The following is a 22,999-nucleotide window of genomic DNA, read 5'->3' on the forward strand; positions in this document are numbered from 1 at the left end:
AGCCTTGTACAATAGCTCAGAGGTAGACGCGCAGGGGAGGATGCTGAAAAAGTCTTGGGCGGTTAGTCAGGAAGAATCAGTCTTGCGTTAGAAAGCTTGTTTTTCTCTCTGGTTTGCCTGGAAGCTGAAGCACCCATTTTGTGTCCTTGCCATGTCCCAGCGCAGCAGCCGCGTTACGAGCGGTCGCAGTTCTGAGCACGAGCAGGTCACGGGAGATTTATGTCGGCTTCTCAGGCAGCTCCTTGGTGGGACTCGGTGACTGCAGCTGGTCAGCCTTGTTCTGGCTCGGAGGGGGGGGCCACGTGGTCTTCTGATGAAGATGGCTGAAACAAAAACATATGCTTTTTGTAAATTGAGGGAGGGATACAGGAGATAACATGAAGACAAGACTCGTCATTGAGTAGAGAAAAGAGGCGGCCATGGATCTCGCATGGCTCTTTGATTGTACTGGCCATCTGTTTTGCCTGAAAATGCTTTTCTTGACTTGAAATGAAGGCTTGCAAATGTCTGCTTTGTAGCTAACAAACCCTGCTTGCAGATTCTAAGGTTCAATCAAGGCGATCAGCTAAGACAGTGGTCAAGTGTCAAAAGAGTGCTCCTTCAGCAGATATTTTCAGGGCATGGCTCTGTTAAACATAATTCATTTAAGAGGTTTCAGAAAAAAATCTTAGAAGACTGGAGACCCAAACAGAGCCATGCTTGTCCCACACTCCTGGGCTTGGACCTCATGGCATCTTAACACCATGACATAAAAGTCTAACACATTCATTGAGGATTTTTCCCATGCTGACAACACAGTGGTCTTGAAAAGTGCCAGTTAGACAAGCCACAGAACCATAAATTCCCATCTGGCCTGAAGAAAAAAAATCACACTTTAGAAAACAAACCAAAGATCCACAAATTCACACTGTACTTCATTGTGCTGGGCAGGAAGGCTCTTGCTGTCTAGGAAATGACTACTTTCTCTGACATGACCATCTGGAGGTTTTTACTAGATTATCTGGTTAAAAGTTGTCAAGCAAAAAATTTGATTAAAAAAAAAAAAAACAGGAAAAAAAACAGGAATTCTTATTGTGTCAAAATTACAGAGCAAGACAGTTTTGACACCTACTCCTTGTAATTTGGGATTCCTTCAGCAGGCAGGCACTGGTCCCTGTCACATGGCGAAGCTGCAAATGTAAGCACACAACCAAGTGAGGGGTTAGAAAACACACCCAGTGCAAGTATCACAGCCACATTATGATAACACACATTTAAATGATGCAAGCACACTGGAAATGCTGACATATTCATCTATTAGGTGTAATCCTCATAGGCTGCAATTATTTTCCTTGTGTCTTGTGCTCTGAGAAGGGGCAATGCTGGACTGCAGCGCAGGAAAGGCCACGACAGTATGTCTGGGTGATGAATAGCATCAAAGAGTAAAGGCTGGGTGCATATTTGGGGCTGTACGCTCACCCTGTGATGAGAAGGAGGAGAAGATAAGCTCTTCTTTTGCACAGGAAGAGACAAGTGGGGTCGAATAACTGCTGCAAGAAATACTTATGGCTCAGAGAATAAACTGAGAATCCCATACTGGGAGGTTATTCATACTTGCATGAATGCTATGTGCCCGATTTTCTCCCATCCACAGCCACGGGAGTGGGAGGCTGCCTAGGCTGATGGATTTGTATGCCAGGGAAACAGGGGGATTACCATGCCCCTCTGCTCAGTGTTGCTGCTCTTGTACCTGGATGGTGAATGCAGGTTTGGATCCCCAGTTCAAAGCTATTAAGAAGCTGGATGAGGGCCAGCAAAGGCAGCCCTAGGGCTCATAACCTGCAAGGGGAGCTTGGGGAGGGCTGAGGGAGCTAGGCTTATTTAGCCTGGCAAAGGAGAGGCTGAAAGGCAGTCTTGCAGCACCCACTCCTACTGCAAGGGCAATTACAAAGACATTGGAGCCAAACTCTTGCTGGCAGTGACAGACAATATAACTTGGGGCAACAGCCATAGATCACACCTTGGGCAGTTCAGACTAGACGTTAGGAAAATCTGTTTCTACTTGGAGCATAATGCAGCTTGGAAACACATTATCCAGAGAGGCTGTGGATCTCCATCCTTGGAGGCTTTCAAGATGCAGCTGGCTGAAAAACACTGTCGATCTGATCTAGTGCGGGTGATGGTCCTACAGGGAGCAGAAGATTTGACTACTGTTCTCCAGCAGTCCCTTTCACAGCATTTCTATGATTCTTTAAAACCATTCCTCTTAGTTTCTCCTGGGTAAATGCCTTTCCTCTGGCCCTTTGACTCCTTACACCATGAGTCTACTTGTCAGATTCAACTACGAGTCACATGGGTACATCTCAGCATGAGAGAAATAGGTATATTCATGGGAGGCTTAGCTGCTATAGCAAACAAGTACGGAGGGTGGTGGAAGCTGTAAGTAACACTAAGCAAGCATCCTTCAGACTTGCTTGGATTCAGGTTTCTCTAGTTAGTTTAGTGCTTACCGTCCTTGTTGGAGAGGATTGGTGCTAGCAGTTCTTTAGCTTCTGACAGCAAGATGTCAACAAGATCTGAAGATGGAAGAGATGTATCTGAGACTGCGTCTGTTTTATCCTCTTCTGTTTCACTGCTGGCTCTTATAAATATGGAAAGTGCCATCAATACTTCTACCATGGAACGGTCATTGAAAATCCTGGCCAGCTTCTTCTGAAGGATACTCTATGTAAATTCTGTGCATTCAGAGGAGAACTGCATCTCGATCTTGCAGCATCACAGAAGAGTCTATTTTAGGCACACTTGCATTGTTGAGTTAGAAATATAAGATGTACTATCAAAGTTTTTTGTTTGTTTTTAGAATTTCTATTTATTTTTAGAATTCTTCAAAAATATTTCTCCTTCGTTATCACAGAAATAACCATCTTGGAAACCTAACCATTAAAAAAAATTGTTTTCTGCTACCATCATTCTTAAAAATCAGCATTTTTTTAAGAGGCATTGCATTATCAACAAGACTGTGACTTTTCAACAAATCGATCAAATTTACAAAACAAACAAAATACCACCAGAGTTCTCATAACAGAGTTCTGATACGGTTTTTTCAAGTGATAGGAGATAGCTTGAAGGGGAGTCCAAAATCCTTAACTTTATTTCTGTAACCATTCATGCAGTTAAGAGTCATGTTAGTTCTTTGCTTACACTATTAGTTTCTATAACTGCTGACAGACAAGGCCATGGTCCTAAAGCCAAAGACTGACTTCTAGTCGGAAAAGCAGGTGAGTCACAACTCTGCTTCTTTGAAACAGCTTGCTTAGGGGCTCAGCTAACAAGAGCAGCTTAATCAAAGGAGTGTTTCACCTACTCATTCCCCAGAAAAGCCTGAAACGGAGGTGAAATGTTCCCAAATACCAATGGACCTGTAGCATCCTGATCATCTTTTCCCAACAGTTTCATTCCCAAAGTGACAGTATTTTTAGAAACTCCAGGCAAGGTTATGTGTGAATCACCTTCCCCTGAGAAAGGTCAGAAAAGGAAATGTTTGCAGCTCCCAGAAGCCATCTCCTACCTTTTCTCATCTGGTAAGTGACTGGGTGTGCTCAAGACCTTGTGAACGTTCTGCCATAAAAGAAAAAAAAAAGGGGGAAAAAAAGGTTTCAAACTTGTAGGAATGAATAATTCCTGAGAACAAACCTCATGGATTTTTGCTGCTGATCAGATTTAATATGACAGTAATCAGCTTCTGCTTATTCATTGCCCTTGAAGCGAATATCTCAAGGCCTTTTGCAACACAGGCAACATTCACAGCCTATGCAAATATACAGGCACATCCGAATTATGCATTTTAATACCAATGTTAAAGTATACCAAATGCACCATAAAAATACTCTTCCAAAGAATAGTTTTGCAGGCTACATTTCAGCAAGTCCATGGTTTCTGGATTGTACTTGCACATGTAATTTCTCATTATGGTTAGTGAATGCTCAATCACTACTGAGGGATGTATAAAAGGAAGACATTTTTATCCCAGTAGCCAAAATCCTGTGATGTTTGCCCCTGGGACCAAGCCAAATCCATTTGCAAAGTCCAGCCCCAGACTGCATACACCCCAGTGTACACACCTAGTGCTGCAGGTCTAGAGGCATTTTAATTCTTCCTTCTCTGAGGCAGGGGGCACAGAATCTATGCTTCCTTTCTCTCCACTGTTTTCTATTGATCTCAAGATCTCCTGGGACAGGTTACTAGTAGCTGAAGCAGATACCAGAACCCTAGTGCTTCCCATGCTGGCCAGTTTACTAACTACACAAGCTTTGTACAGGCAATGAAGTGGAAGAACAGACAATTAAAGGCTAAAGCAATTATATATGTGATTTTGCAGGAAATCTAGGTGGGGGGAAAGCACTGAAAGAACAAAACTACTCCTCGAGTTCACACTGGCTGTGCAGAGAAGCAACTGGCCAGTCATGCAAAGGGAAGGACAAAATGCATGATTTCGACTGTCATGTCCAGAGAAGTTCCTGGAGCAGCAGGGAAGAATCGGTGCGTGCTGGGGACAGCAGAGCCACAGGGCAAAAACTGCACCACGCCATTTACGTGGCTGATGGGTAAAGGAACATACATGAGCTTGTTCCCCGGTTTCTCCTAACCAACAGACAGTGCCTTGTTAGAATGAGAAGGAATAAAAATAAATAAATTTCTTGCTTATGGACCAGGAAATTAGTTGGACTTGCAAAATCCCTGTTAAGGTAAGAGGCCACAGCACTGCCACCAGCACCAGAGGCAGCTCAGCACGTCACCTGCACAAACAGGAGCAGTTTCCTATTGCAGATCTCCAGGCGCTTCCGTGAGACTTCTGATTTCCGTAACTGGCCGTCAGCCAGGGACAACTGTCTTTTCAGTTCCAGGATGTCCTCCTGATATGGGGCCAGAGAAGAACAGAAATGAGATGATGAAACTCCAGCCTCGGCTTTTGGCAACATCAGCTTATGGCATTTTCTACAAGCAGAAAACCACAGCCCTCTTGGAATGGCCGGTGGTAATCGTACAAATTATAACACACACCCAAAGACTGTGCTGGCCTCGTTGTCATACATGACAAATAACGTATATGCTATGGCCATTTTCTCCTTTAAATGAAGAAGGGGATAGAACCCCCAGAAGAAGGGTCAGCAGGGTAGGCTTTTTCCCCTCCCACTAGTCTTTTATTCCCAGACTCAGGGGTTGCATTACCTCTATTTCGGCCACATGTTTTGCTTTCTTCCCTGCCAGCTGCATCTTCAGTTCTGCAATTTCGGCTTCTAGCAAGTGGATCACTTCCTCGTAGTCCTGCTCTGCGCTGTGAGCCTGTCTCTGCACAACCTCAGCCATCTGCAGCTTGCTGTGCAGCGTTCGGTTCTCAGAGAGAAAGCCCAGGGCTTTCTGGAAGCAGCGAGAAGTTGTGGTGAATGCACTGCATCCCCCTTGGCCGCTGAGCACCAAACCCACCCCGGCAGCCCCTGTCCTAGTGGAGGCTGGGACGCAGGCAGGAAGAGCCCCCACGGCTCAGCCTTTCCAGGTCAGGGACAGCCTGAGGGTGTTGAAGTAAAACCAACATCATGAGACACATCCAACGAGCTCTCCACTAACCTGGTTCAGCCGCTGAAGCTCATCTTCCATTGACTTCTTACTGTTTTCCACCTCTTTCAGGAGAGACTAGGGAAAATATTGTCACCAGATTAGAAGCAACAAGCAACAGGACATCCTCTAGAAGATGCCCTGCTCTTTTAGCTCCTACCCCCAGAGCAATACAGACGGCAGCAGCCATGTGTGCCCTTGCCCTGTTACCGTACTTGGTGGGCTGCGACCTGCATGCGCGCGGGGTCCCCGCTGCACGCAGCCACGATGCTGGCAGCTGTGCAGCAAGGTGCTTCTATCAGCCATGGGCTTGAATTATTTGCATTACAAGGTGTCACAGCTTTAAATGTACTTCCTCAATGTCAAAAAAAAATAGTGGCTGCATACTCTTTAAGTTATAAGCTTTTGTTTGAGCTTGAGAGAAAGATGGAGGTAAGGAGAGGAGTGGGTGGGAGAGAAGTGGGGAGGACAGGCCACCCCACAGCCCTCCCATACGACCAGAGAGTGCCAGCAGAAGGCACCAGCCGAGGAGTCTGCTGGGAGGAGAGGCTCCACCTTTAGCCGTCGGACTTCTTGCCGCAGGTCCGTCATCTCCAGCTGCAGCTGCTCCAGCTCCTCGCTGCCGTTGCAGCTGAGTGAGTCGAGGGTCTGCAAGGCAGAAAGCAGCGTTGCGTTAAGTACCACTCGTGCGCTACCAAAACCATGGGGCTAGATCACAGGTGTACTGCTTTCCATACCCAGAATAACTATTAATCTTGGAAAAGGTGTTGGCATTTTTAGGATTGAAAGGCACACTGAATAATTCAGCTGAAGGATACCCTCCCCTCACCCACCAGAATTTCTGCCTCTGATCCCTGACATAGCTGGAACAGCTGTGCTACAGTGAATTTTGATTTTGAGCCAAGTGAAATTAGTTGGGATTGATTAATTATGGCTAATTCTCCTGCATCACTCTGAGTGACATAGGCTGTTTCCTTCACATCACCCCATAGGTGGTGGTGTTGCTTTATTAAAACAGAGGACTCTTTTACATAATTTCCTATAATAAGAATGATTAAGGGATCCTTCTCCCTTCTTTGTATAACTCAAGAACAATCAGAATGTGAGAATATAGCTTTTCCCTTAGAATCCCATGTATTTATGTATCAAGAAAAGTAGTGTTCTAAGCGACCCTGCACACCCGCCCCTGCACAGCCCCACAAAAATCTGCTTCCCCCGGGGACAGTGCAGCCAGGGTGGCCTGAGTGCCAGCCTGACTCACCGGGGAGTGAAACGCCGACGTGTCCAGCAGACTGGCCACCTCATGCTGGGTGAAGAGCACAGAGCTGGAATCCAGGCCGGCCTCATCCAGCTCGTCCTGCATCACGTCCCTGAGCGCTTGGAGGAGATCTGCGAGAAAGAGGTGGCTTTTGCAGGGAGGGGAGAGAAAAGCACTGCTTTTGGGGGAGAAAATGCCATAGGTTTAGGGAAATCCCAACTGACAGGCAGAGCAAGTTTAGAGATACCAAAGAATCTTCTCTCAGTTCTTTGATGGTCCCAGCAAACTCAAATAAGTTCATAGAATGATAGAATCACAGAATGGTTTGGGTGTGAAGGGACCTTAAAGCCCATCTGGTTCCAACCCCCTGCCACGGGCAGGGACACCTCCCACCAGACCAGGTCACTCAAAGCCCCATCCAGCCTGGCCTCGGGCACTGCCAGGGGTGAGGCACCCAGAGCTTCTCTGGGCAGCCTGTGCCAGTGCCTCACCACCCTCACAGGAAAGAATTTCTTCCTAATTATCTAATCTAAATCTATCCTCTTTTACTTTAAGGCCATTACTCCTAAGTTGCTGATAACCTTTACCAGACTGTTTTTGTTTTTAAATAGTGAAAAAATGTCAAATTGGAAAAAAATTGTACTTCTAAATAACAAAACAAACAACAAACAAACAAAAGACAACCCCTCCCCCACATACCTGCAGTTTTCACTGTGGTTCTCAGAGTTCTAAAATTTCAATCCCAAGCACCATTTCTCTGACCCACGTCACCCACCTGCCTGCTGGCATTTCTCATGTTTTTGATTTAAACAAAAAAATCCAAATCAATGGCTTCAGCACTGCAGGGGGTTGTTAAATGGACAGGTCTGAACATCAGGATTTGTTTTGTGCGGAGGAGAGCCCGGTGCGAGGGGCCGCGTGGGACACACACAGCCTGCGCCGAGGATGGGAGGAGGCATCGAGGTGTTTGTGACTTCTCGTAACTGCTTGTGAGCAGTGCCCAGCAGGGAGCTTCTGGCCAAGCTGCTGCCTTTCAGCAGGTGCCTGCCTCCTCTCTCAGCCATCAGCAAAGCTGCACAAAAGCTAAGAGCCTGCTGGCAGCTGCCTGCTCACCTCCATAGGCCACCGTCCCCTGCGAGTCCGTGGTCAAAGTTTGCCGCAACTGCCTCTTCTTCTCCTCGGTAACCTCCAAACCGAGGTACTGCAGAACCTGCAGCAGGAACAGTGAACGGTTAATAAAAATAACTGCATGAAAAACACCGCTGGGAAAGCACTGCTATGAAGTAGAAAGCAACGCTTTCTCCTGGAAGCGACTCTCCAGGCATCATCTCCTGGAGGAGCAGGCTTGGGCTGGACTTCCAGGCTCTCATTTCCCACACCTGCACAGAAATGCCTGTTCCTGAAGCCAGGGACGGGTTCGTGGCCCTCCAAGAACGTTTTGTACAGGTGGCAAACAGATTTGCAGCTATTACAAATGGGCAGGAGCTTTATCAAAGCCTGTGGAGCTGCAGCAATGCTCAGCTACCAGGAGCTCAGCCTCTCTGCTTTCTGCCCAGGAACTGTGCTTGGGACTGAGGAGATAAAAGCTATTCACGGAGTATTTCCTGCGGCAACGAGAGACATTCAAACATTTTGTCTCTCACTGCACATTTTGCTCTCTTATTATGCATGATGCACTGACTTCTGATACTTATCAACTCAGCCCCTGGGCACTGCACAGAAGTGGCTAAACCTGTGCAAACACCACTTGGTGCCAGCGGCAGCAAGGAAAAGGCTTTAAAAGACAACGTCAGGCTCAGCAGAGAACCTGGGAATGGGCCAAAGCTAAAGCTAAAGCTCTTTCTCTCTGCTGCCGTAGGCTGAGCCCGCAGCTCCCCCTCGCAGGGGTCCCCCTGCCTCCATCTCGGCCGTGTCGCCTCCGACCCAGGCCCGCAGTGGTGCCTTCTCCCAGCGATGGAGTCCCCCAGAAGGGGATGGCGAGCGTCCACCCTCCTCCCACTGAAGAGGAGCTGGTTTTATACCCGTGGCAGAAAATGCAATCTTAAATGCTGATCTCAGAATTGGGAAGGGAAGGGAAGGGAAGGGAAGGGAAGGGAAGGGAAGGGAAGGGAAGGGAAGGGAAGGGAAGGGAAGGGAAGGGAAGGGAAGGGAAGGGAAGGGAAGGGAAGGGAAGGGAAGGGAAGGGAAGGGAAGGTTTAGGAGAAAACTTGCAAGCTCGTGTGCAGCTTGGCGAGGAGGAGGCGAGCGCGGCAGCTGCCGCAGGGTGGCAGCAGATGCCCGCCTGTGCCCCGCATCGGGCCGTGGCCGGGGCGTTCCCTCGCGCCCCCCAAAAACCCGCAGCACCCCGGGGGGGGGGAGGTCCACGCACCCCACAGCCAGAGCGGGGAGCGCGGCCCCCTGCGGGCGCTCCGCCTTTCACCGGGGTTTTGGGTGAGCAAATGGGCAGCTCCGCTCCTGCCCTCGGACGGTGCCCTCGCGGTGAATTTTCCTCCAAAAGCTGAAAGCCCTGCCTGGAGCCCAGCACTGCGGCCACCTCCGGCCTCTCCTCTGCCCGAGGTCACCCGGCAGCGAGAGCAGACCCAGGGGGCCGGGGGGCTGCTGCCCTCCCCCAGCTCCGCACGTACACGGTGCAGCCCCCGGGGCTTCTGAGCTGCCTGCGGCACCCAGAGGTGGCTGAGAGGAGCCGTGATTCCCCCAAACGCCCCTCGAGCCACGATGGGGATGTTTCACTACACCCGGTTCTCCCTTTGGAGTTTCTGAGGCTGGACACATCCCCCAGCAAACTCAGCTGAAGAGTCGAGACTCGGTAATAAACACAACTTGGTCTCAGCTGCGATGCCTCTGTCTCAATGATTAGATGAAGTAACTGCAGTGCGTGAGCAGCGTGATGCCCGGAGGGAAATCGGCGCTCAGGGCACTGCACGCCGGAGCTCCTGCTGTCCCCAGCACAGCCCCACTGGCCTCGCGGCGAGGAATTGGGCAGCAGCAGGCCCTGCTCGGCATAGGACACCATGTGCAGATTAGAGCACTGAGCAAGTGCAGTAGCTTTATTGTGTGCGAACAGCCAGGCTGATTCTCTTGGACTATTTCTATTCAGTTTTGCACTTTATAATCCCTCCAGAAAGCAAGTGACCCAGTGACCCCAATGCTAATACCTGGCGCAGTCCTCCCACACTCCAGTGAGCCACTGGGGCAAATGGAAAGGTCTCAACCTGCTCCTGGCTCAGGCCTCCAGCGGGACCCAGCACCCCGGGCTGCCTGCAGGTGCTGCTCCACCAGCGAGACCCCCGGGGGTCCCAGTCTCTTTGTGGGGGTAGAGCCACAGCAGGGGCTGTCACATCCCAACAGACAGCCACCCCTGCTGGTGCACAGCTGCCCAGGTCCTTCATCTGGTGAGCACGCTGCGCATTGCTCCCCAGTTCCCTCCTCCTGGCCTTCCTCGTTGGCCCCGCAGCTCTTCCATGGCAAAAACAAGGCAAGGAGACTGCACCCTGCGGGAGGGACGAAGAAGAGGCCACTCACCAGCTCCAGCTTGCCGTCCTTGAGGCGGATGTGGGGGTCCAGCGCTACTCTGGGCTTGGTGCCTGCAGCCACCCCCTGGCTGGGGGCCGAAGTGGGCGCTGAAAAGCCAGGAGGAAATGTTAACGGAAGAGTACTTGTGTAGAGGAAAGAGGTGCCTGCTAAGCACAATTTGGGGCAGAATATATCTGCATAAAATATATTTCTGTGCGGCAGAGCAAAATCAAAGAGCGGGATTTTTTTAAATCCACTCCTGGAAGCCCAAACCAGGCCACCATGGAAAGGACTGGACACTGGGGGAATGACAAACCCATGCTGAAACTGGGCTTCCTCGTGGCTTAAAACGGGGTGTTTCACCTGGGGACCCAGGACTGCCAAAAGGCCACTGCAGAAATTTCCAGTCACAAGGTTTTTGGGGTCTTGGGGTCCATACTTAAGGTGATCTATTTAAAAGAAAACATAAATCTGCTTCTGTCCTGTCTACTCTAACTGATTGAGCAAAACTGAAAGCCAAGTAGCAACATCTTATAAAATACAGCCTCAGCCTTTCACAACACCCGTGGAATAGAGAACTGAAGCATTAAGAGCAATGTGGAAAAAACATCGGTGCAAGACTTCTTCCCTCCCCGAGACTGCAAAAAGCCTTAAACCCTTCTCCCCAGTCGCCCAGTCGTTGGGGCAAATTATTGGGGTAGGAGCTGCGTGCACTGCGAGGCACAGAGGGAACCTGCAACCAGAGCAACTGCAAGGTTTTGATGAGAGGAGGAAGGGCAGCTGCCGCATGGGCTGAAAGCTGTTAAAAGAGGGGAAGAACCAGCTGCTGACAGCTGGCTCCTCCTTGCTGTCACTGCCCTCAGAGCTCGGCGGTGCAGAGCGCAACTCCCAGTGCCATGCCCTGGCACTTGTGCTCCTCCATCCCTGGAGGAAACCCACAATTAAGTCATGTCCATAACGATCCGTGCCGTGCCCTGGGAAAAGGGCTGGCTCTGGAGGTATGGGACAGCTCTGCTCACCCAGCAGCCACCAGCCGAGCACAATCCCTCCCTCTTTGTGCCAGTGGCACAGGACTGGCCCAAGGATCAACTCCTTCCCCCTGCCTGGGTTCTGCTCTACAGCCTGGGAACCCCAGTCCTGCTGAATGAGCCCACCTCTGGCCCACCCCAGCACCTCTCACCCTCCTCGGCTGCCGGGCAGGAGCACAGCGAGCAGCAGCAAGGTGCTGCAGACACGTAATCCTCCTAATCCTGGCATTCATCCGCTCTGCTAATGCCAGCAGCTGGGAAGCAGGAAGAGGTAATAAATGGGGCTGCTGGATTGGCCACCAACACTTCGCTCCCCACGTTCAAGGGCAGAGCTGTTACCCTTCGGTGCATGGCTAATCAGGATTAGCTCCACGAGGCTCTGCTGTCAGCTCTGTGCACGCGGATATCCAGGGCATCCGCTGGGCACCCACCGGCAGGCAGTCCCTGGCCCAGGCTCCAAGCCTGGCTGCTGCTCTTTCAAAGCCGGCTGTCTGCTTTCATGGATGACAACACCGACACAAAGCCTCCCCAGCATCTCACATTAAAACAACAACCAAAAAAAAGTGTAATAAAATCCCTCAGCTAAGTCAGGAAGCAATTAGGTCATTGCTATATTGCCTCAATGGCCCAGGACCCATCATTGGGAGCTCTGGCTGTCGGTGGTGGCCACCTAAAAGCCTCCCTGAAACCAAGGCATGCTGGGGACTCGCTGACATGGTAAGGAAGATCCTCCAGGCAGAAGCAATGACACCTATAAACAATTTTCCAGTTTGAACAACTGAGAACAACCTCAATGCCTGTACTATGCCCAGGGCTGCCATGTACAGTGCAGCTATCAGGAACTCACTATTTTCCATACTGTGTCTCCAAGGACCCCTCGTTCCCAGCAGACGGGAACGTTACCTGCAAGGAGACCTGCTGGATGTAAGTCTCACCGGATCTTTGCATGTGCACAAAGATGCTGCTGCAAATGAACTACACACTGAGCATGGGAAAAGTGCTGTTTCCTATTTCCAGTCCTCCGAATACCTTAGTAAAGAATTTTGCTATTATGTACAAACCAACATAGACATAATTATTAGCTGCTGAGTAAACCACCTTACGTCTCTCCCAGTGGGTTGAATGTCATAATCGCACCATTAGATTCCACTACAGTGGTATAAATACTGATCAAAATTAATTTCAGCATCCTCAGCACTGAGGAGCCAAAGCCGTGTTGGCCACCTACACAGACAGAACCACTATCAGGACTCTTACCTGAGACAGTAAGCTCTGGTGGGCAAATGTCTGGTGACAAAGAAGGCACAGGAAAATGATTTTCATGTCTATTCTAGAAAAAGAAGACAAAAGGGCACAGAATCTAAGCAGAAACTGTTGGTGTAAATATAGAGCAGAGCACAGGAGATCAGGAGAGAGCAACCCAACTGGCCCGCAGGAAGCAAGAGCACCCCATGTCCCTGTCCTGGCTTAGGGACAGGCCAAAAGAGGCTCTCGAGGGACTTCCCGCAGCTCTGGGTGCAGGTCTGTCCCTGAGCCAGCTCCAGATATCTGGCAGAGAGAAAACCTGAGTTCATTGTTACTCTGAGAGCTCGGGTGAGTTTGACTTTGTGAGCTCTATCCGTAGAGGTCCTCTCTAAACCTCTGTGTCCAAAACACCAGTGAGTTCCTGGTTCTGACCATGGCCAGTTGAGTTATTTACCGAAAACACCTCATTATCAGAATGAGAACGACTGGAAGCAGAGATGGGTGCCCACCCTTTCTTAAGTATCAGGTCACAGGCTGAAGCACAAGTAAGTGGGGAAAAGAGTCACAGTGTAGATAAGCTGAGCCCACTGAGACAGTGCATCCATAGCTGGAATCTCAGAAAGAGAGGTACGGAGCTGGTGCTGAGGACAGACGGATGGGTAACATGGGAACCTAAACATGCTTTCCCTGATGTGGAGCCCTGACCTCAATAGAAGTTCAATTTTTCAACAACAAAGTGAGGAAAGGAAAAAATTAATTTCAGTCAGCTGTGTGATTTCGTATAGGTACACAGCACTGCACAAACACCTTTCTGCTGGATGATGAACGATCTCTCCATACTACTCACATACATATGAGTAGCCTATATATGTATAGGATAAGGCTGACTTTCATAAACATGTCTGCAGCCTGGCACACCCAAAGGCAACATGTACTTGCCATTCCTGCAAGTCTGTGTCTACACAGGGTCTGGAAAGAAAAACCTTTTGGGAATGATGCTTGTACAAAAGGAAACTCCATCCAGCCTTGTCTTATGGAAGTTTATGGGGAAAAGGGCAGAACACACGCCAGGCATTGCAGCAATCCAGGAAAGGAATGACAAAGGCACGAAACCCAATCACAGGCCTAAATTATTGTGGGAGTTGTGTGGTTAAATCCTGTCTCACCACGCACAGCTCAAGCCCTCGCCTCTGCAAACACAACATAGAGCTAGGCTACACAGGAAGAATGAGCCTGTCTTATCATTAGGCTGGTGAGGAACAGACACGAGCTGCTCAGGAATGCTGCGGATTCATCCTCATCAGAGGTCTTTAAGAACAAAGAGTCATTCCTGCCTTTGGGTAGGAGACTAGATCAAACCGACTCCTGCGATCCCTTCCAGCCCTATGGCTGTGTTGAATGAGATGCAGGTTGCTATCCACAGATTTTTTTTTTTTTTAACCTGAAACGTCTGAAACATCTGAATGCAGGCCCTGGAGATGAAACTCCTGTCATTTACCTCCACCGATTCTTCGCTGTCTCAAACCCAAGACAGAAGAAACAGTATTTCAGATTTAAAATACCTGGCTGTAAAATGAGGCTACATTCATCAACACTACAGACTTTCCACAGCCCAGAAAGACTACTATGGGGTCCCTAAAACAGAGTTTTCTGATCAAAGAAAGATCACAAGACTGATGTCTATGGTCTTAGACATGAATTTCAGCCTACCTCTGGGGACCTCACGTGGACCTTCAGTCTGCAGGAAGTCAGACCATTTCCCACAGCCTTTGGCGGTGGTGACGGAATGTTGTTATGAACTGACAGTCCGGGATGTAACCGTCCCCGTCCAGGAATAAAGGCCACTTCTGTGTTTCCCTCGTGTCTTAAATGAACAATAAATACAGGACATTTGATTAACCAAGAAAGTATAACTTAAATTTGCAAAATGTTCATGTCCACGGTTCTTTCTCCAGGACAATCTCACTTAAGGCCATGGAACCTGCACCAGCATGGCTGGATCACCACCAGCTGGGTTGCTTGTTTGGACTTCAGCTCTTTTGTGGAACTCTGCTAGGCAGTGATAGGGGATGTATGTGAGGACAATGTGAAGGTCTGCATTACACTTCAGGATGATCCAGGCATTCAACATTTCCTCGTATCACAGCCATCTCAGAGTGCCATTCAAAACTAATATGCCTCATGCTTCCTGAAGCCAAACTTTGGTATGACACAAAGGGTTTCTGCTTAAGATTCAACATCACTGTGATGTTGACAGGAAATACGCTACACGCCTACCTGAATTTGGCTTTTGTAATGATTTTTCTGGCCTCTTCAAGTGTGCTACCCACCAGGGAATCTCTATTGATAGCAATTAGTTGGTCACCAGGTCGGAGCCGACCATCCTAAACAAAGAGGTAGAAAGTCAGAGCACTGGAAATGAATATCCCTCTGCCCAACACCTTCTCCTGCAACAAAAATCTTCATTAGTCCATATAATGCATTATTCATCCATTCTTAGAAAAGCTGCTTCAGAAGAGCTACAACTTCTAGGAGAAGTCCCCATTGCAAAGTCACTGGGGGTTTCTCCACTGACTTACCTTGTAACAGTCACCGTCTGGCATAAGCTCTTGAATGTAAACCATGGGACCATCAGGTCTGTTGGATCCACCACTGATTGTCAGCCCTAAGCCAGAGGACTTTGCTATAGAAATGCTCTGGATTCCTGATTCAGTGGAGTAGCTGCAAGGGAGAGACATTAGCAGGTGACTCGAGGTAACCTGGTTTATTTTCCCATATCTCTGTGCAATCTCTCCTTGATTTTCTTTCCCTGTATGATCTTCCTAATTTCTCCTAGTCTTTTTTGTCTCTGCATATCTTCTTCCACCCAACCTGGGAAGGAGGAGGTGAGGACTACAGTTTCTTAGCAGACATTGTTTGTCTTTAGGAAGATAATTGGCTTGCTTAATCCCAAATGTTGGGGAATACTTGTTTTCATTTAGGAAATAAGAAAGAAGAAACTAAAGTCTTAGCTAGTATACATATATATATATATTTGGCATCCTTGTCTCTACAACCAAAAGCACAAAAAGGACTGATGTAGTTATCATTCCAAACCCAGCCTAAATCACCAGAGAGCAATTTACAGATTGGTCAACCATTAAATAGCCAATAGCAAAAGTCAAAGTGAAGCTCAGGGTACACAGCTGACTTTACATCTCAGCCAGGGTTTGGACTCAAAACCTTGCAAGATGCCCTGAGAATCAAGCCTGTAAACATCTTTATAACAATAACTACCACACAGATCTACTTTTATGGCAGTGGCACAAATGCCTCACCCAGCCAAGGCCATGCTGACAAAGGGGCAAGAGCGAGGAAATCGGAGCCTGCCCCAAGGAGCTGCCTGCTGAGCAGGACCCAGCAGGGCACCGAGATGGCGACGGCATGTGACTCTGTGCAGGGAGGGAGAGCTGGCACTTACAGGAAGAGTTTGTGGGCACAAGGATTTCACTGACACGCTGCGGGCTGGGGGAGCGACTGAGCGGCACTGCACCAGGGAGGCATTTGGGAAGGATTCGGTTGTGTCTGAAGGTCATTAAGCCTTTTCCTCGTTATGAGCTGGGTGCAGGTGGCATCTCTCCTTTTCAGTTTATCTCCACAGCAGCCACTCACCAAGCGATCTGTGGTTTCTGGTCCGCTGTGTGTCAGCTGTTAGCTTCAGACACAAAGACATTCCTGGGCATCGCCGGCACAGAGCCGCCCCGCGCTGCTCAGCAGTGCCATCCCCAGCGCTCAGCACCCCAGTGAAAGAGCAGTGTGCTGCCCATGCCCCGCCACACCGACAACAGGCCACGCATTAATGCACCATGCATCTTAGGCTTATTAAAAAACAGAAATATGGACCCCCCCCCGGAGGGGGTTAACCACGGAGCGAGGATGTCTGGTTTATCCAAACCAGCTGCCAAGGAGATGAGCTGGCCTCTCCTCCGTAAGGGTCTCTCACTCTGTGCAAGCAGCTTAAACCTCTGGTGCCAAATATTTGTCCTCTGCAAATCCCTAATAAAGAACTGATATTTAGCAAGAGGATTTACTGGTTCTGCAGTGAGGCCTGATTCTCTTTAGCAGAGACTTGGCTTGTTTACACTGGCAAAGGAAGAGAAGCTGTGGGCCCTGGGGATGAATGGTCCCAGCTCCAGCGCCGTTAACACCCTTCACATCGTCCCTCTTGCAAAGGGCAACCCCGCGCACCCTGGAGACGAGACTCTGTGGAAAACAAGCTCTGCCTGCCCAAACCTCTGACCCTGTGAAATATGAAAGGGCTGGATGACCACATGAAAACACATACTTCATGAGACGTGGTGTCTGCAGGCAGCCACGGCTCACACCAACGCAAAGGGCATCGGGAAACGTGCTCCTGAGTCACCTTCTGGTGGCACCAGTGACCTCGCAAAGGCACCCGGCTTGTGGTGTGGTCTGTGGAGGTGGGGGGGGCACCATCCCTGCAGCTGGTGGGAAGCCCACGTTGCAGAGGGCAGGGAGAGGAGCAGCTGCGTGGCTGACCACCACCTGCACGCACTGACTGTCCCAGAGGGAGAGATTTCAGCTCTTGGGGGGTGGGTTTGCCAGGAAGAGGCAAACTGCCGCTGTGATGAGGACACACAGGGGACACTCTGGAGCGGACACATTAACAGTGAGCCATTGTGGTGATGCCGTGGTATAGAAGAGGCAAGGATGAACAAAGCAGTCCTTCAAACCAGTATTCACTGTTTTTCTCCCTAAGACAGTGTTAAGACATTTGGTGACATCTTCCTGGCAGACCAGTGGTCTGGAACACCTTGCTTTTTGCCGCACACACAAGCACCTTAAAGAGGACACATTTTAGAGGGGCACCCCCTGCTTTATGAAGAACAAAAATTTGGAAGCCAAGCACAGAAAGGGCCCAACAATTGGCTACTAGCTGCTCACCAAACCCGGTGGATACAAGCCTTTGACAAAGCACGACAGGCACCTTGCCTTGCTGGCTGCTGAGGGCAGGTCTCAGCAGTTCCTGGGGCACGACACCGCGGCACAAGGGGGCCTGGCCGGCATGGCTGTACGTACTGCGTGTGGGGTGTATGCACTGGGTTGCCGATGAAGGGGCCGTGGGAGCTGGCCGGGCTCAGCAGCAGCGGGCTCTGGGAACGCGAGGAGGAGCCTGAGGACGTGCTTTCCAGGTATCGACCTGAACAGCAAGGTCAGAGTCAGTCCAGAGAGCATGCACACACTCCAGCACCATCTTCCCACTCTGCTCTGCCATCAACAGCTGACACCGGCTTCCTAGCATTTGGGGGAAAAACCATGTGGGAAAGCCAACAGCATGTAATTCGTGGAGAGGACACCATCAGCATCCTCAGCACACGTCCAGAATGAGATTGCCACCCCTCTGCCAGCCCTATGTATCTCTGCCACAGGGGAAGGGCTGGCAGCTTTCTGGGATGCCAACCCAGAGAGACACCGTCTTTCCCCATGCACACATGCTTTGACATTCTGGTATCTGGCTTAGGTTAACCTTGCTGTGTCTCACTAAGCATTTCCCTTTTGCAAATGAAAATAATGATCATCAAATGAACGATAGTTGAAATGCATTGAAATGCACTGTAGAAAGCTGCATCTGCAGAGATGGGTATTGCTGACAGCCCTGCATGTTAAAGTGGAGTCTCGGTATCTGGAAGTCAGTTCTGGCCCCAACTCAATTCTCTCTAAATTCCTCAGGTGGATGCTGGCTCACTGCCTCACTCTGTTCAGGCACTACCAGCCGTGCTGGCTGCTCCATGCCTGGGGATGCACTCAATGCTTGCAATAAAGAGCAGGACATCACTTCTTTCAACCCAAACCAAATCAAATCAGAACTCCTTCAAAATAATGCTGGGATAAAGAAAACTCTCTTGGCAGAGGGATAAAGGGGGTTTCAGTTTTCCCCGAGCACCACCACCAGTGACCAGTACTCACTGCTGCCATGCAGGACTGGTGAGCTCCGTGCAGAGCCAGTGTTGCTCTGGGAGCCAAACTTCTCCAGCAGCTCTGAGAACTCTCTTCTGGAAAGAAAAACATGGGATGGTCAGCAGCTGCTGTTCAAAACCATTCCCCACCTCACTGTGTGACAGCAGTGCCCTGATGGCAGTGACTTACTACTGAGTCTGTAGGACTGGCTCCCTCCAGCAATGGGGAGCAGACAGGAGCTTTCTCTTGCCTGAACCCTGCAATCTCAAGAGGTTGTGCAAGGCTTAAGGTCAATGATCAATCTCATGGCTGAAGATGCTGAACCAGCAGATACATGCTAAGTTTACAGATACCAAGAGCAGAGGGGCTTCTTAGTAAATTCAAGTACAGGGAGGAATCACAGAACATCTCAAGTTGGAAGGGACACACAAGGATCATTTAGTCCAACTCCTGGCTCCACACAGGACCACCCAAAAAAAACAGACCCGATGTCTGACAGCGCTGTCCAAATGCTTCTTGAACTCCAGCAGGCCTGGTGCCATGACCACAACCTGGGGAGCCTGTCCCAGTGCCCGACCACCCTCTGGGTGCAGAACCTTTCCCTAACACCCAGCCTGACCCTCCCCTGTCCCAGCTCCATGCCGTTCCCTCGGGTCCCGTCGCTGTCCCCAGAAAGCAGAGCTCAGCACCTGCCCCTCTGCCCCCCTTGTGAGGGAGCTGCAGGCTGCCATGAGGCCTCCCCTTGGCCTGCTCTGCTCTGGGCTGAGCAAACCAAGGGACATCAGCTGCTCCTCATATGCCTTCCTCTCTAGAATCTTCACCATCTTTGTAGCCCTCATTTGCTCAGTCTCTAACAATTTTATGTACTTCTGATATTGTGGTGCCCAAACCTGCATTCAGGACTCAAAGTGAGGCCACACCAGCACAGAAGAGAGTGGGAACAGGGGCCCACAAACATTTAGCATTATCCCTCTGTCTTGAGGTAACCCCCCTGCTTCATATATTACCTCACGGCAAAGGAGCCACATCCACAACATCTGGAAGCTGCCATGATGCTCAGGAGCTTTCATTAATGCTTTGCTCCCAGGTTGAGTTTGATTACCGTGTAACTACCCAGAGGTGTTTAGTCCTCCCTGAGCCGTAACCACTCGCGCACAAGAGGTGTTGCTTCACGACCTTCCTCACCAAGTGAAACATGCTGAGTTCTTAAGCCATTAAGAACCACCATTAGCCATGTTTACCAGCTCCTGCATCATTTCTGTAATCCTTCTTTGAGCTGCTGTGATCCTCTCACATCCGTTTGGATGAGGAGGCACGGAAAGGGGATGCCACGGTCAAGCACCGGCCTCACGCGCCCATCCCTGCCATGCTGGCTCTTTGGGCAGCGCAGCTACCATTCCTCTGCATATGTGCAGCCCTCTCCCTTCATAACCCAATGCTTCCAGATCAAGCCAACCTTCGGGCAGAGAAAGAAGTCCCAGGGATGACTGATTTCTTACAGGTGTCATTACAGGAGAGACCCTGAAATTGCTGCTTCTGTGGCAGCGGCAACATTAGCTGTTCACTTTGAAGACAGGCAGGAATCCCCATGGGAAGGTGCCCTGTTGATGCCACAGCCACATGAAAAGCCTGGCTACGAGGGCTAGCTCTCACGCTTGACAGTCGGTCAAGCCCAAGACAAACCTGCAGGAAACCAGCCACAGCAGTTTCCTCACTGAGGAGTCTGCTACTGCACACCAGCAGACATTGTGTCATCTGCATACTTTACTGGGACAGATGTTATGTATTATTGGCTAGATTAGAGTCAACAATATTAAATGATGAGTGAATCATCAGCTCCTTGGGTTCCTGCTGGAAGTGCTCTCAGTAATTTACGTCTTCCCATTTGCAACCAGCTCATTAACTAACTTCAAAGAATTATGCCTGCCTTATCTAATATTGCCATCAAATGTATGCCTTATTCATTCGATTTAATGCTAATTTTAAATCCAAGTATCACACAACACTTAGTGGAATGCCTTGGTGAATCCAAATATTTTGCATTGACATTGTTGTCTCTATCAACTAAACCTATGTCCTTAAAAAAAGACAACAGCTTTGTTCAAAAACCCCACCATCCACAAAGCTATTCCAGCTGGCAGCTTCATAGCACTAGGCACTGAAATATGTCTGAGCACTGAAAAAAATGAAGCTTAGAAAGATCCTATAGCAATAGGATGCAGTTTCCTGTCCTGTGGTTTCCTTGGGTTAAGACTTGGATGGCTCTTAGCAGAATTTTCCCAATTTGCCAGTGAAATTTCTACAGGTCATTCAGACCCCCATTTCACTGGTAACTCACGTGGTGATGGAGTTACCCCTCCATGACCTATCACAATGGCAGAGCTGACTTGCTGGAAGCTAATACATTATTTCCAGTGATTACCTAGCCGTCCGCAGCTGGGATTTTGTTTTGGGCTGGGTGTTTCTGTGGTCATCTATTGTTACATTTTCCACAGATAATAATTCGTCAGAGCATGGAACAGGTTATGAACTTAAAACAATGGCTAAAAAATTCTTAGTCAATGCAAATGCAACTAGTCCAGCAGCTCCTGTGTTCTTTAACCCTGCTAAACAATGCAGCCCCAATCACCAACCCATGCTGTCAAACTTTTGCTACAAGCAAGGGCAGGCAAGGCTTGGGCATTCTTTGTTGTTGTTTATTTTGAGTCGTTAAGGTCATCCACAAAGCGAGGCGGCGTTCATCATTGTTTGATGCGCGCCCCGGCTGCTTGGCGAGGGACAGGGTGATGACCTGCATCACACACTGGCCTTCTGGCTCCTGCTTTGTTGGTCAATACTGCAAGCAACAATTCTGCTGAGGACATAAACACATGACTACTTGAAGCTTATCCCAGCAGCAAGCAAGACACTTTCTGGTGTGAATCTCCCAAGAATTAATTTTGTGCTCAGTGTTGTATTTGAAGGAATTTGCGAATGGGCAGGTGATGCCCAAACATTACTGATTAATGAACAAGTGCACTGGAAGAATGCTAACAAGCTTTGCTTTCTGCTTTCAGACGCTAAGAGACTTCAGAAGTCATCTTTAATATTTAAAATTTGTCCCTTATTAAAATATTCTGAATTCTCAGGTCCCTGCAGGTCTAAAATGCCCAGCTTTATTAAAAAAAAAAAAAATAAAAGAAAAAGTCACGGGGCTGTATAAGGCAGAAAGTTCATCTTGACAATCCCTTCTCCAGCTCTTTTTCATTACAGTAAAGCAGTGTGAGGGCTGGAGCATCCCTGCAGCAGAGCTCAGCCCTGCGGTGTGGGGTCAGATAATGGGGCTTGCCAGCAGCAGCCAGCTGTGGCCGACTTTGCTACAGATTAAGCAGTAGGAGGGGGTCAATCTTCCTGCAAAATATTGTTGTTTTATCTCATAATACCTTTTTGTCCTGCCCTTTTGTTCTTGGGAGAACAAAGGGCAAGTCTGACATCAAAGGTTATGCGACAGCACCGCGTCTGGAAACCTCAGCCCTGCACCGCGGCTGGGGAGAGAGGAGCCTGTGACACCGGATGAATTAATAGTGTGCCTCAATAAACAAAGCCTGCAGGGCAGCGGGAACCCCGAAGCCCAAGCACTGCAAGCCTGATGCAAGCAGCAAGCGCGGCAGAGGCCGATTTTCTCACACCCAGCCCACAGCAGACGCATCATTTACAGCTCCTGGGTGGGCGACACTCCGCAGCGGTGGCCGCAGGCATGGAGCCTGAGCCCATCCCTCCCGTGCACCCCAACACTGCTGCTGGGCCAGGCTTTGCCATAAATGCCTGGGAAGCAGCAACCTGCATGTGTGCATCACAGCTCTGGGGTGAACGGGTCCGTGTTTTCCCTCCAGGAGCAGCTAAAGACCCTGGGACACCAGGCCTGCAGGAGTCAGCGCTCAAACAAAGCAGGCGCTGAAGCTGGTTCCTATCTGTGGTGGCCCACAGATGTCACCCGAAGTGACACAGCAGCATTGCTTGGCTGGCAGGATGAAGGGACTGCCTTGCATTAGCACCAGGCTGGGCAACAGCTTCAGGAACTGCCTCTTCCTGCATATCAGCTGTGTGCTTGCACACAGGCAACCTTCCTTAACTTCTTTGGGTGCAGGATTATTAATTGGTAATGCTGCAATGATTGTACGTGTAGATGTATGATTAACACAACAGCCCGGTTTTGACAAGATGACTGTGCGTGCCATGCACAGATGCGTGATAAAATGCTAAATACGTTGTGAGTGCGAGGAGATGCAGTGCAGGCAGGCTTTCTCACAGCGACAAACCTGAAAGACCAGGACAATATCTGCGCAGCCCATGGAAACAAGGCACTATTGTAACTTTCAGGCTGAGAATGAATAAACAATAATTACGAGTATGCAATAAAATTATC

General features: G+C 49.4%; 1 protein-coding gene across 1 annotated transcript in view; it reads right to left on the bottom strand.

Annotated features, from left to right (window-relative positions):
• Positions 1-217: 217 nt before the first annotated feature.
• LOC118249259 (syntaxin-binding protein 4-like) overlaps positions 218-22,999 on the bottom strand; it is a 40,732-nt gene continuing 17,950 nt past the window's right edge. The window contains 17 exon segments of the mRNA XM_050713906.1: positions 218-323; positions 1,112-1,169; positions 2,490-2,620; positions 3,548-3,597; positions 4,776-4,892; positions 5,209-5,397; positions 5,605-5,670; positions 6,148-6,240; positions 6,854-6,981; positions 7,964-8,060; positions 10,373-10,470; positions 12,649-12,721; positions 14,347-14,500; positions 14,914-15,020; positions 15,216-15,357; positions 17,716-17,836; positions 18,604-18,689. Coding sequence (XP_050569863.1) covers positions 218-323; positions 1,112-1,169; positions 2,490-2,620; positions 3,548-3,597; positions 4,776-4,892; positions 5,209-5,397; positions 5,605-5,670; positions 6,148-6,240; positions 6,854-6,981; positions 7,964-8,060; positions 10,373-10,470; positions 12,649-12,721; positions 14,347-14,500; positions 14,914-15,020; positions 15,216-15,357; positions 17,716-17,836; positions 18,604-18,689 — 1,816 coding nt within the window.

Source organism: Cygnus atratus, chromosome 15 (genome assembly GCF_013377495.2).
Source record: "Cygnus atratus isolate AKBS03 ecotype Queensland, Australia chromosome 15, CAtr_DNAZoo_HiC_assembly, whole genome shotgun sequence".
Taxonomy (NCBI): Eukaryota; Metazoa; Chordata; class Aves; order Anseriformes; family Anatidae; genus Cygnus; species Cygnus atratus.